Source organism: Passer domesticus, chromosome 6 (genome assembly GCF_036417665.1).
Source record: "Passer domesticus isolate bPasDom1 chromosome 6, bPasDom1.hap1, whole genome shotgun sequence".
NCBI lineage: Eukaryota > Metazoa > Chordata > Aves > Passeriformes > Passeridae > Passer > Passer domesticus.
In genome coordinates this window covers 33,914,565-33,929,037 of record NC_087479.1, presented here as the reverse complement: position 1 = coordinate 33,929,037, position 14,473 = coordinate 33,914,565, and the positions used below count along the sequence as shown (strand labels likewise).

Genomic DNA, 14,473 nt, shown 5'->3' with positions numbered 1-14,473 from the left:
GCTTTTATCTGCACAAAGAACAGGGCAGCAAGACAATGAACGAGTGTGTGCTGCAAACTCCAGGAACGTATTCCCTGATGAAAACTCTTTTTTCTTCCTGCAGAGAGAATGATTAAAAGTGTTACAGTGTATTTTCCACTCAGAAGAGTGAATTACACAGAATACTGGTTTAAGCACGTGGTTAAGGATGTGATTTGGCATTAAAAACAATGTAACACAAGGCACCTCACTTCACCCTGATTAGGTTGAGAATGTAAGTCTTCAAAAGCAGAATTGAAATGAAGAAGCACCGTCAGCCCCAAGAAGCCCTGCTGTTCATCACCCCAGCCAGTCAAGGAGTGTTTCAACCCTATTCAGCAGCTGGGCTGCAGTGGGAGAAGCTGAAGCTTCCAGAGCTCAGCAAACACCCTGAGATTTACTCCACTACAGCCTGGTGAGGAAGTTAATCATTATGAGAAGTCATGTTGCTACGCGGTAACAGGTTTAATGATTAACATTTGCACATCACCAGGAAGTTTTTTCTAACCTGTCTCGTGTCCTAGCAGCTTGTTCTCAAATGCTACTTCTTCCCTGAAAATGAACGTGCAAAAAGAAATGCACAACCAAAACACAAGGTGGCATTTGAGGTAACTGAGGTAATCAGGGAGAAGGGATTTCCCAGGATGCTCCCTCCAGCCACAACCCATATTTGTTTCCCCCCAAGGTGTCTCAGTTCACTCATGTTACATAAAATATGTGCCAAAGTGGTTTTAGGTGGCCAACACATCACTGGTCACAGAAATTATGAGGGGTGGGGAGGTGATCCAAATATATTATCAATGCAAAATGTAATGAGGGATGGCCAGTTACAATAGGAGCTACCACAGGACAGAGTTTTAATTGTCTCTGGGATAGTAACTGGAATCCAGTAGCAAATTCATTTAATATGTTGGTACACAATTAATATCCAAGCTGTCTTGGCTTCACTGGTATTTTCATCAGAGTTAATAACCAGAGGTTAGCAGCTCTCAATAATGCTTTGTTTCCTTTCATCAGAGCTCAAGGCTTAGCCTCAGCTCTCCATCAGGGGAATGGGGGAAAGAATGTTTTATATCCCCAACTCTTTATCTCACTCATGTACAGAGGTTATAAACTCCAGGACAGAAGCTGTCTTTTCTGTTCACATTTGCACAAAAGAGCCTGCAGTCTGGACAGTCAAAGAGATCTGCAGATAAACAGGAAGCACCCAGCAGTACAGGCCTTGTGTGAGGTCTGGGATAGGAGCAAGACAAATGGGAGATGTCACACAACTCTTACATGCAAATTGCTTGAAAAAGGATGGCAAGGCAACTGGTAACTCCAAGCAGGCTTGTGGTAGCCCCTAATGGTTTAATTATTCAACTGGTCTCCCTGTCTCACTCTCTCTTCACAGAACATGTCCCCCACATCCAGAAAGACCCCGCTACAGAGACACACATGCAGCTGTGAGCTGTGCACTCCCCTTGTACACAGAGTTACACCTAGGGCAGGGAAAAGGAGTTTTCATGGAGAACAGCTTCTCCCCAGGTCTGTCCTTTTGCACCTGAACCCTCAGCACATTGCCAAGCCTCACCCAACTCCTACCAAGAAGTTCCAGGTAATGGCTGGAGTCACCCCCATGGCAACCCAGGGCAAATCTGGTCTCTGCATTGCACAGATGCTGAGCCCACCCCAGGATAAGCAGCATCTGACTCAAATGGCTCACAACTGACAGGCACTGATCAAAATGCGTCTAAATTTATCCCTTTCAGATAAGGGACAGTGATATGGGAATTTACCTTGGGAAGAAAAATATTGAACAGAAAATTTAAAGCAAATTCTGACCTCAATGGAAATATTTTCCATTCAAATTCAACTCACTCACCTGCTCAAGACCACAAAGATAGACATTGTCTCTAATGATTCAAAATAACCTTCTGGCAACATGTTTCATGGCTGTCCTTGCCACACAGAATGGTGAAGACCACACTTTAAGCTCTGCACAGGGCCAGCAAATTAAATGCAACAGTGGGAGATGTATTTCTACCGAATTATAAAAGTACCAGCAGAAAGCTGGACAAGAAAATTGATGACGTATTGTGGATACTCAAAATTTACCTAGTCTTTATGACTCTATCACAAGACTTAGTTTAGCAATTTCCTGGATGTTTAAAAAACACCATGTGCAGCATTATTTCCTAAATTCTTAGATTGACTGCTACATGAACTAGGGAATCCAAATGGTCACCCTGCATTTCTACTTTGTAACACTTTCAAGTATTCTTTCATGGTGAACAGCACCAGCCAGCCACACCCCTCCCTCCTGTCCCCCCAAAAAACCAAGTCAAGATTCTTCATTTAAAGTTCAGATCTTGGATTCTTCTGAAGCCAAGATGAAGGAGCTGTGCAGAACTGTGTACTGGGGTTTCTGAACGTGCAGCCCCCTGGCAGGAGCAAGTTCCTCTTGTACACTGGTGAACTGGGCAGCCTTACACGGCTCCATGGGTACAGGAGGCACAGAAGAATAAGAAGGGCACTCCTTGATACATCCAGCTCCCACCACCACTCTCCCCTGCTGCAGCTGCTGGTCCTGCCCAGCTCTGTGCTCCTGCCCCCGGCAGTCTGTGGACACAGACTAATGAAAACCTCCTGCTCAGACCCTGCAATAATGCGGGCACAACACGGTAGGGAGAGTTTTCTCACCTTTTCTTCAGCACTTGCAGTGGTGTTAATACCTGTTTATCCATTCTTGGCCATTCTTTATGATGTCTCTTAGGAGCTATTGGGCAAAAGCAGAAGAAAAATACAGAGCATTCCAATCCCCTTTAAGCTCAATGCGACAATTTTAATCCTCTAACTAAAAGGAAAGAGGGGGAAAAATGAGATGGACTGTGACAGGTTGGAAGGACTAAATCCCCGTTAACTAGGGCATCAAGATTTAAAGGGCTCAGCTTTGCACATATCAAATGTCTCACAAAATCCTCACAAGAACACTGTCCCCTCCAATTCCTCAGTGCAAGTGGAGACCCACTGTCCCAAGGATGCTGGCAGTGGGCAAGAGAACACTACTGCCATGACACTACCATGCCATGACTGATGCATCCAAACCCATGGGGTGGCAGAAGCACGCAGGTAGCCCTTTTGAGCAGCAGATGCAAGGGGTAGCAGAGGTACCAGCCACCCAGGGCAGTGATGCACAATTAACAGCTGAACAGCAGCAGAGAGAAGAATAGCCATAACTTGTAATTCACATTAGCCCTGCCACACACAATGATTTGTATCACCCCACCATGTTTACTTTCTACTCCAACATATCTTCCCTGAAAATGAAGCTTTAGGCCCAGGAAAATTAATGAGTAAATAATTTACAATGCATAATTTTTAATAATGCTGTCAGGAGAGTGATGCAGGCAGATCAGCAGATTTTTCCTATCACCTGATGTGACTCAATCTGTATCCTGTGCTGTAAGGACAGTGTTTGCTTTCACTGTTAGCTACCTCCTCATGGCTCACCTAACATGCAGCATGAGACTGATGTCTGTTCAAGAACCTGACCTGAGCCAGCAGTCCAACTGCTCACTTAAAATCCTTTCACACTCAGCCAAAGGCAGCTTTTGATAGGTGCTTGGGCAGCTTCTCCAAGGCCAGACCTCACTTGACCTCATCTCATCATTGCCTGGCCTGATAGATTCAGTTAGTCCTGATGGAATACTGATTTCCCAGCCCTTCCCAAATTTCCTTTTGGGCTGCCCAGCCAGTGTGGTCCAGTTTTGCCAGCCAGTTTTCCCAGCCAGAAATGCATTTCCCAGACTGGAAATGCCCTGAAAGGTCCCATGGGGCCACTCAGCTAGCAGGCATGGCACAGCAATGTGGCATTCCAAGGCACAGCTCAACCAAACGCAGGGAGGATACAAACAGACATCAAGTTCATTCAGATTTGTTCCAAGAGAATTTTTGGAAGGGTTACCTCATTGCAGAGCATCCATCCTTCTGCTGCCAACCCAAGCTCAGTATAAACATCACCCTGCACCTGGGCAATGAGAGAAACACCCCTGTGCTCACCCCAGCCTGCCCCTGACAGAGAAGCCAGCTCTGCAAGTGAAGCACCAACAGGGATGTGGCAACGGAGCATCCCTAGGCCAGAAACAGGGATATGCCCCCTGTTTTTCACTGCTCCTGCCAACCCCTCAGAGGTCACTGTGAGAGGCTGCTCCCTACCTTTAGGCATAAAACAAGTAGTTCAGCCAAATGGAGACATTTCAGAAGGTTGGGAGACAAACACAGCCTACTCCATCAGCAGTCTGGTGGCTGGTAATTCCTACCACACAACCAGATGTGAATCAATCTCACTGAAAGGTACAAAGAAAAAAAAATCCACCAAAAATGACATACATATTACAGCACCTGGGAAATACAGCATGATCACACACACCAGGACTTGGCAGTGAGCCCTTGCACCATTCACAGTTTTTAACTCCAATACTTTACCATTATTTTTCACAATTTCAAAAGACTACAGGGAACTACATAGGAAGCACACAATTATTTCAATTTCATTGTGTGGATGTGATGGCTCCCATTTTTACTGCCACTGTATCCAGATTCCTGTATTCAGAGATTAACTGAGCAGTTACCCAAGGAGCTGCACTGCTTCTTAAAGCTCTTATACACTCTTCCTTACTCATTACACTTTTTGCTGCATACTTGATACCAAAAGGCACAAAGTTACAGCATGGCATTACTGGGCATGACATTCTCTGGCACCAAATACTTTGTTCAGGGTACTCAGCAGGCAAGCAAGCTTTATTTTTCCAGTTTTGTGCTGCAGAAAGATTTTTTCAGAGAACCTCTGAAGACACTTTCATTGGTTAGAAGCACTTTTCCAGCCAAGCCGTAGCTGTTTCAGGGCAGTTATCCAAAACAATAAAGGCAAGAAAAAGAGTCCTTCTTTTTCCTCACAAAATGTCTGATACAGATTTCAGCACAGGTGCTTTCTCTCTCTGCTACTGTTAAACAAAGCCTCCTCAAAAAGATCGTATTACAGCTTACAGATGAAAAATTTGTAAAGTGGGAAAATTGAAAACAAGAGGTTAAAGTGGGTAATTTTCTGTGGCTTTAGCTGAATGTCATCAGTGACCATGCTTTAACAGATAGAAGTTAGAGCACTGCCCCAGCCCAACCATGGCAGCCTTGAAGCCTGAGCTGCAAAGTCAACCCTCCAGCTCCACCATGGCAGGACAACCAACCAAGCATCATCTCACCAGCCAAAACAGCTTCCCAGCCCAGGGGCAGCCGCATGTGGCAGCCTCATTCACATCCTGGGGATGCACAGGGACACAGTGGCACTGCGGAGGCAGCTGAGGCAGGTCTCTGCAGGGACCATGCCCCTGAAGGAGGCGAAAGAAAGCAGCGCCAAAGGGAGCGTGCAGCTGCCTATCAGAAACCTGGTCTCTACCAACACTGAGAAATTACCCATATGCTCCAAGCACATCACAACATGGGTAATTTCTCTGCAGAGACAGGGCCCAAGAGACCACTATATTCTTTTTTACTTGTCTCCACAGCCCCAGACACAACTGGGACATGGAAATCTGAAGCGGACAGTCCACCTGCAGTCCTTTATCATTTTTATTAGTTGCAAGAATATGTGCTTGTAAAGACACGGCAAAAGACAGCAGTGGGTAATACACAGTCTTTTCTAACAAATCCCATTGTTCAGTGCATGAAGCAGCCTGTGCTGTGCCTTCAACACCTTCCTCTTGCAGCAGATCGGCCCTGACCTGCTACATTTCTGCTAATCCTGTTCCTTGTTCAGAGGATATACAAAGGGAGGACTCAACCACATGTTTTGCTAAGGTTATCTCTGTCATCTCCAGCCCTTTACAAAATGTGCAAGCTAAGCTGCCCAAAAGCCCTGTGAAGTAGATAAAATTTTCATTTTAGACTTTGGGGAAACAGAGGTATATGAAGAGCCTGTAAGGAAGATGAGTTCAGCTCAGTCAATAAGGCAGCTCAGCTCCCACTCCACGGGTCTCACTGTGCTTCAATCTTTACCTTAATGCAACAGTATGGGGAGTGCTGTGGATCATGGCCTGGGCACCAGACACAGTGCCAGCAGTGCCAGCTGACAGGACAACCCCAAGGAGCCCACAAGCCCACTGCAGGAGCTGGCAGACAGGGCTGGAGTGGCACATGAGAGCAGCATCCACGAGCAAAGAGAAAGCAAGGTCCTGGGACTCACACTGAGGTGACATGGAATAGGAACAACCAGCTGGCATTCTATGGGGAGCCAAGGAAGAGCAAGAGGTCCCACTTTGCTGGGCTCTGCCCTGGGCTTCCCCTGCAGAAGTGAGACAGTGCACAGCTGAGCCAGGGTCCCCTGCTGTCCCATCCTTCATCCCCAGTACATTTGCCTCTGTTTGTTTCATTGCCTTTGTGCTCTGAGTGCTTTTCTAACAGGAATAATTAAGTCAGTATTCAGTGCCAGTTCAGTGCCACAGAAACAAAACATCTTCTCCCCTTGCCTTTTAAGTGACTCTCAACCTGCCTGCTTTGGGATAAAGTGTCTGAACAAAGTTTCACCATGGCAAACAGCAACCTGAGATATCTATCAAAGCTTTCTCTTTCCAGCAACACCATTACATTTTTAGGTTTTAAATCTTAAGACAGTTTTGTATATGCAAAGATCTAACTGAGGAAGAGGCTGCATACTAAAGAATGCTTCAGCTCGCTAAAACTTGCAACTGCTTCACCCACTGATTTAATGAAAAGGCTCTAGTAAAATAAATCATGTTCAGGAGCACTGCACTGGTCCTCCCCTCACCTCTACACACCCTCCCAGGCTGCCCAGACCACCACGTTCCCCAAGCCCCAGCTACCTCACTGCAGCTACAGCATCATTTTGATTAACAATTAAGGCCAGTGGTTCCAATTGGATTTTATTAACATTACCGTTGTGAACAATTTCCTTCATTTCTATTTCATTTTTATGCATCACAAGGGCCCCTGGGACAAAATAAATATAAAATAATTTTCTGCCACTTAGGCAAACAGCAGCCATTCCCACATTTTTAAAACATAAACATTGTAAATAAAACATTACACCATCAAGCTGTCACTGAATCTTCCTCCTGCAGCAATACGCTCAGAGAAAAGTTACCAAGTCATCCTTTCCCAGGGAGCTGGCACAGGCCCCATGTGCCATAAGAGAGATGCCAGAGATCCAAAAAAAAAAAAAAAATCAGTACTGCAAGGTTCTGGCCACAGCATGAATGGCTGGCACAAAACTCCAAGCATTAAGGGCTGTGTCCCCCACCCTGATGCAAACTGGGAAGAGCAGAGGCCATACAGGTGCTGGGAAGAGCCAGGCAGGTGCTGGATTTTGGCAGTGGAATGGGCCAGGCTGAACAGCACAGACAAACCCAGCAACTGGCAGCTTCTTTTCCATCTCATTTCCAACAGCCCAGGTATCTGCAGAGCCACAGGGAGCAGAACTGCTTTGCAGGATGGTAGGACAAGAGAGATGAAGTTTCCTCCACTTTTCCTTTTACTTGAAAGGAAGATGTTTCAAGAAAACAAGAGCATTTTGCGAGCTGTTGAACATGGCAACTTCACTGGTTTGCTCACTGTACCTTCCTGGCCTCAAGGTGTGCTGCTGCTGCTGCCATGGTGGTCTGGCTTACGGGCAGCATCACAGCCCTGGGGAGACCACAGAGCCTCCCGTGCTCTGCCCACGTGTGCAAACTCAACACAGACACTCAGCATAAGAGCAGAAAGAAGCCTACAGAGCCATATACGTGATCCTTGCCCCAAAAGGCAGGAGACTCAAGAAGGACCAACCTGCTGTGAGTAAAATGGTAAGGAAGCTGTTCAAATGAACTGTGGCACCTCATTAAAAATTAGGCCTTTTCTCTTCATAGAACAGCAGGTCATGAAATTAAGCCTGACAATATGCCAATGCAAGGAAATAGTGCTGATCCCTCTCTTGCAGTGTTTGTTGGGGTTTTTTATTTATTAAGGATCCACCTGTTTCCAGAGTTACATTCCTGAGGCTACAAGACCTGCCTCCAGGGAGGCACACATGCAGGAGCCTCATGGGATACAGGTCCCTGAAAAATGGTATCATTTAGCAAACCATTAAAGTTGCAGCTTATCCCAGTTGTGAGGAAAACAGCATCCTCTGAAAGCTGTGCACAGAGGAAATGTGATGAAGGGATGAGAATAAATTCATGCATGACCAAGTGGTGAACATCAGCCAGCACCTGCTCTGTGGGTTCAGATACCCAGGAGCCAAAGGCAATACAAAACAAAAGCAGCAGAGCATGCTGTTAACTAGATGTTCCAGGGTCTGAAGAGCATACATCAAGGTGGTCTTACTTGATGGCAAATACAAGCATGGCTAAATGCGCCAGTTTGGCAATTCAGAGAAGCAGGTAAAGCCCAGCCACCGCCTGTTTTCTGGCTAAACAAGATGTGGGAATTAAACAATTGACATCTTTCCTCGCCAACTTGTTCTTTGCCTACACACACCACCTGTTCTGAGCCAAGCATCCCAGTGGAGTCTCCTGCTTGCTGTCTCACCACAGGCTTGTGACACACAGTTCAGTGCTGTTTGCAGTGCATTTAGAAACCCTTAGCTACAAGGAAAAAGAGTGCCTTGATCTCATCTCCCCAGTGCTCATTTTACATGGCTGAGCACAGAGGTAGGGAGCAGCCAGGAGGGCTGAGCTCAGGTCACCTGAGCCAGCATTACAATCCAGGGCCTCTCCACTGCCAGACTGGCTCCAGTGGGCTCACAGAGCAGCTACACAGCTCACAAAGCTGGCAGGATGGAGACAAGAGACAACACACCAAAATCCAAAGAGCAATTTACAAAGATAAGAGGCATCATACCTGCTCCAAAGAGCAACAGGGCACGAGCCTAAAACAATTCAGAGCATTTAAATAATGACACTTTTATCTCCACCTTCCAGGCATGTTGCTGTTTCCCTGCCACCCCAGAGAAGTCAGCAAGCTGGAGAACCCTGTGGGCAACCTCACATCCTGCATTTGACTAGGGAAAAGGAGAAAATACTCCCACCCTCAGCTCACAGTCAGCCAACAGAAAAATCCCTCTTTCAAAGCTGCCTACCAACCATCCCTCCTGCTAACAAGCTTTGCCCACGCTGCAGCAAAGGCCTCGTCTCTTCACTGGGACACGAGCGTGCTGGGCGAGCCTGCCTTGCTGCAGTCTTTGCACAGGGAGTATCAGAGCCCTGGGCTCTGCTCATCACTGCCATCCTAAAGCAATATGCAGCACGTGGTGAACAATTAACCACCTGTACATAGTGCAGGAATGATGCCAAAGCCCTTCTAAAGAGACATAGCACAGCTTCTGGCCTTTGGAAATTTTCTGGAGACAGGAAACAACCTTTTGCCTAGAAAAGACAGAAAAGAGTCCAGGGAGGAAGCTCATCTTCCAAAAACACACAAGCTAACTCTCAGAGGTCTTAGGGCTCCTTCTAATCTATATGAAACTATGCTGTGCTCTGGAGAAAAAAATGTATTTCTAGGAGTGTGGTACTCACTTGTGTTTCTACTCTCCGTGGTAAGTGGAAGGAGAAGCATGCAGGGGCTTGTCATGTCACCAAGTGAGCCCTGCCATTTGCCAATATCTGAATTTTCATTTCAAGCATCTGTGGAGCCTGTTTGTGAAGAGCTTATTGCAGAGAGGCCACATGTCAAGATTTCTATCTATAAAGCAGATATCTGTAGGATCACTATTAATGCACGAGCTGTTTCTGGGACACTGATCTCTGACAGCTCCATGCCTCAGCTTAAATATTCAAAGATTTCCCTGCTGACTCCAGGAGTCAGACATCCAGATTTTAAGTTCAAAGTTGTGCTAATAAATATGAGGTCAACAAACAAAAAACTGTTTCAAGCTGAGACTTGCAATTGACTACAGTTTTAACTGAGATGATTTTTATTCTTCACATTAAGAGAGAATAAAGAAGAAAAACAGAAGCCCAGAAAGCACTTCAGTTTTTAAACCCATGCAATACACTTTCACTTGCCCAGGATTTGAAATGTCATAGCATAGATGCAAGAGCAGAACTCTTGGACTCACTCATCCAAAAGAGAGATTTTTTTCTTTTTCCCAGACAGAAGAGCAGCCAATTTTAGAAAATTGAAAAAATATTTTTCCAGAGACCCATAAGTCACATGAGTCACCCTTATTTGCAGATGAGCCCAAACCTGAACTCCAACATCATCACTCAGGCAAGCAGAGGAAACCAGAAGCTGAATCCAAATGGGCAGCTTGTCTCTGGCTCTGCAGAAAGCCAGGGGATAGAGAGCACGCAGAGCACGAGCACACCGCCCTTTATACACGACCACCATCGTGCATTAATCAGATAATCTGACTTTGAGGGGAATGAACTCGGGGTTGAGGGCTCTGCTGCCAAAGGACAGCTGCTTCTCTAGGTTTGTTATTTCTCCACTGGGGCAATGGAACTGGCACATTTCCTGTGCTGGCTGGGAGAGGGTAGTGCTCTTTGCTGGGGAACAAAGGTGGCCACATGCTGAGGACAGTCTGCACAGCTACTGCCCTGGCCTGACCAGCCCTCAGGCTCACTGCTCAGACCCTGCTAGATGCCACACTCCGAGGGACAGTGCTGTCCCCACAGCTCCACCAACCTTCCTGCCCTGTGCCCACACGCAGTCACCTCCCTGCTCCTGCCCCAGCAGCGCAGGCAGAGGCCAAGGCTGGGACAGCTCATTGTGCAAGCCTCATCACTGCTAAGCCTGTCAGGCTCCCACAGCCATAGCACTGCATAGTTACATGAGTACACACACTGCATTTTACCACCTTGCCTCTCACAGCAACCCACCAAACCCTTGGGAAACCTGCGTGCATGAGGGAAAACCCAAACACCACAAACCCTTCCTGTTTCCTTCTCTATCCAAATACATCATGGCAGGTCAGGATGTGAAATTCGCACCATGCCCCACTACCAGGTGCATAAGGAGAAGGTCCTCCTTCATCTCAGCTGCTACTGAAAGCCCTGGTGGGAGGGCTGGCACATCCTAGGACCCCAGTTACAGAGGGGCTTGAGATGCAAAGGATGATTGTTTTTCTTTGCTAAGGGATTTCAGGCATGGAGCAGCACTGGAATGATTTACACGGTTTGGAGAGCAGGACCAGATTTGGAGTGGCTGTTGTGCAGCAGTGTATCTTGTAAGGAGAGGCTTTGTGGTTAGCCATGAGCACATACTGCCCCCCCAAACAGCAGCAACATAATCACGTGTGGCACTGCCACAGCATCCTCTTCATGAGGATTTTAAGGTGCTTGGCAGACAATATGGATTCATGTAACCTCACAAGCCCTCTGAGAGGGAGTAAAGTAAATGCTATAAAAAACCAGAAGGGATAAGCGGGGGAACAGAGAAATAAAACTGCTACACCAGCATGTTCAAGCTCACACAAGAAATCAGAGGCTCAGGGGCAGCTTCCTCTGCCACTAAGGTGGAATCAAAAAAGCAGGACTGCTCCAAATCCTCAACTCAGCCCTGGCCAGCCTAAGAGCATTTCCCAGTGCACCCAAAGGGCTTCAGCAACAGCAGCACTTGCACAGAGCTCCTCACCGTGTTCACTTCCACAGTCCTGCTCCTCAGAGGCTCCAAAGCAGAGCAGCCTGAACTGCCGGCAGCCCCCAGCCCTAGTGAGCAGCAAATAACAGGAGTGCTCTGTCCAAGAGCCTCAGCCTTGACTTTTGAGTTTCAGCAGCTGCAAGCAATGGCCAAGGGGCTCAGCTCAAGAGTTTCCACCCTGCTGCCTGAGGGCTGGGACTGCTCTGACAGCATTTTCCAAACATTCACAGGGCTTCCCAAACACCTATAAACACTTCCCATCCCCGCTTTACAGGTGAAAGAAAGCGAGACATGGGCCAAAAAATCCCAGTGCCAGCCAAGGAGGGAGGCGGGCAGCCCTGGCGCCTGGCCCCTGCTCGACTCTGACCGGGCTGCTGCTTTTGTTCGCTTCCATGTGTGCGTAACCAGCTGACAAACGGATTCACAGCCAAAGAGTGACACACAGTGCAGCTCCCGAACAGCTTCAGCTGGATCACTCCTGGGAATGGTATTGCTGGGCCACTTCTTGCTCCAGGGGCTGATTTATTTTTTATGAAGCGATTGCCTAGAGTTGGGAAAGCTTTATTGGTGCTATTATACAAGCTGAAGGGAGAACAAATCACCCCCACGGACAGAGCAGAAAGGTCGTCATCATCCTCAAGTCAGGAGCTCAATTTTATCCCCCTACTGAGCCTACAGATACCCAAGGAGGGCAGAGTGTGGTGCTTTCAACAAAACTGAAGTAGCACATCAGGGCACTGCTACCTCTCCCCGGGTTAGGAATGGAGCTCTGGGGGCTCCCGCCATCTCCCTGCCCAAATCTAGCCTGAGCCCGCCTCAGACTGCTGCCTCTGGTGTGAAACTGACTGAAGTCCCGAGGGGCGCCCGGTGCCCGCGCTGGCAGCCGGGCGGAGGGGCGAGGCAGAGGCTGGTACCAGCGGCGGCCACTCGCACCCCCCGGCCCGGCGCCCGCAGCCCGGCTGGCCGGGGGAAGGGCTTGCGAGAGGTCATGGCTCTCAGCCGCTCCTGACGGGAAAGCACTGTGATCGCACACATGCGTTGTGATACATATCTGTATGGGAGCACCTTCTGAACGCGAACTAAAATCCTTCCAGCTGCTTCACCCGCCTTTTTCCCCGGCCAAGGGCAGCCGCTCTCAGCCGGAGGAGCAGAGCCCGGGCTGAGAGCGGCGGAGCCAACTCGCAAACACTTTACCCACAGCATTACTCTATTCCCCCGAGAGTGCCCACCCTGCTCCCCGATTGTAGCGGCTGCCATGGTGACAAGCACGAATGCTAAAATAAACAGAAAGCAACCCGAAGGCAAAGCGCAGCCCCGCGCCGGCGGCTCCCTCCCCGAGCATCCTCCCGGCCGCGGCAGGACGGGATGCAGGCGGCCGCCGCTCACTCACGATCAGGGGGATGGTCCTCTCCTCCCGGCGCAGCTCCAGCCTGCCGGCCGCCCTCTGCCCGCTCCGGGCGCCGCCGCTACCGCCCCCGGCGGACCTGCCGGCAGCCGCCGAGCGGGGCTTGTTGTCCTGCCATAAGTAGTAGAAAGTGCCCAAGATCCAGGCGACGGTCAGGATGGCGATGGCATTAGCCCTGATCCTCCTCATGCCGAGCGCCCCGGGGGAGCCTGGGAGCGCTGCCTCGACGGGCAGGGGCGGCTGCGGGAGGAAGAAGAGGCGAGCAGGAGGCGGCGGCGCGGCTCCCCCGCCCCTCACCGCTCCGGCCCCGGCCCCGGCCCCGGCCCGCACCGCCCAGCCGCCGCCGCCGGGTCCTAACGCGTCTCCCGCTCCGCCGCAGGGGGCGGAGGGCTCCGCGCCTCCTCCTGCTCCTCCTCCTGCCGGCCGGGCCGGCGCGGGCCGCGGGGCCCGGCTGCCGAAGGGGCTGCGGCGGCCACGGAGCGGCTGGGCCCGGTGGCGGGGAGCGGGTGACACGGGCTCACCCGGGAGATGGCTGCTGGCATGGCAGCGCACCAGCCTGCCCTCCGCACCGCTGCCCCGGTGGCACTCGTGCCTGTGCTGCCACAGTGGTGCCCGTAAGGCAGGCGGCCAGCGAATACACCGTGGCGGCCCATGGCAGACGGGATGTAGGCACACTCCATGGAGATGAGCCCATCTGCCACTGAAGCTGTGGTGGTTGACGGGAGCAAGGCTCTTGGGCTGACACTGGAGCTGCCCGAGCAGCCGCTCCCATCGCTGCCACGCGCGACAGTCACGCAGTGGCACAAGGGCTGGCACCCGGGCCAGCGCCACAGCCTCGAGGCCTTTCAAGCCCTGCGGGAGGACAAGCATGGCACTGGAGAGGCAGCGATGGTACAATTCCACATTACAGGGCACTGCTAAAGCTGTAGCGGTAAAAAACTCACTGAATCCAGCCCTGCGGGCAGCTTAAACAACAGAGCATGCAGCTTGTGAAACCAAGTGACATTTAGGCACAGTGCAGCTACTGAGCAACTATGGCTTTAAGGTTTGAAAGAGCAGGAGGAGGTACCGAGAAAACTTACAGGGAAAACAAATGTTTAGAAAACAAAGGTGCTTCCAAGGCACCTGATAACAGGCCTAGATAGAAAATGTGGGTGCTTCCAAGGCACCCGATGAGGGGATTAGAGTATTTGCGTTACAGTATGGAAAATGTCATCAGGGCTTCTAAATAACGTTTTGCCCTACTTTCCTCCTGACCACATGCCTCTAAGTGTAATTGCAACCTGCTCTGCTAAATTGCCCTTTGAGATTTACCTGCACACTGCTTGTTTCCTGAAGTACAGCACAGTACAAAATTCATTTGCCAGACTCATTCTGTGGGCACTCAGAATGCTGTTTCCAGGACCACCACCTCCCAGGGCTGCAGCACGGCTCCACATC

The 14,473-nt window shown here is 49.6% G+C and overlaps 1 protein-coding gene across 1 annotated transcript in view; it reads right to left on the bottom strand.

Moving 5' to 3' along the window:
• The window catches only part of GALNT16 (polypeptide N-acetylgalactosaminyltransferase 16), a 73,522-nt gene extending 60,104 nt beyond the window's left edge, over positions 1-13,418 (bottom strand). Inside the window, exon 1 of the mRNA XM_064424326.1 lies at positions 13,019-13,418. Coding sequence (XP_064280396.1) covers positions 13,019-13,222 — 204 coding nt within the window. The 5' untranslated portion in view covers positions 13,223-13,418. The remainder of the gene's footprint in view (positions 1-13,018) is intronic.
• Positions 13,419-14,473: the final 1,055 nt, after the last annotated feature.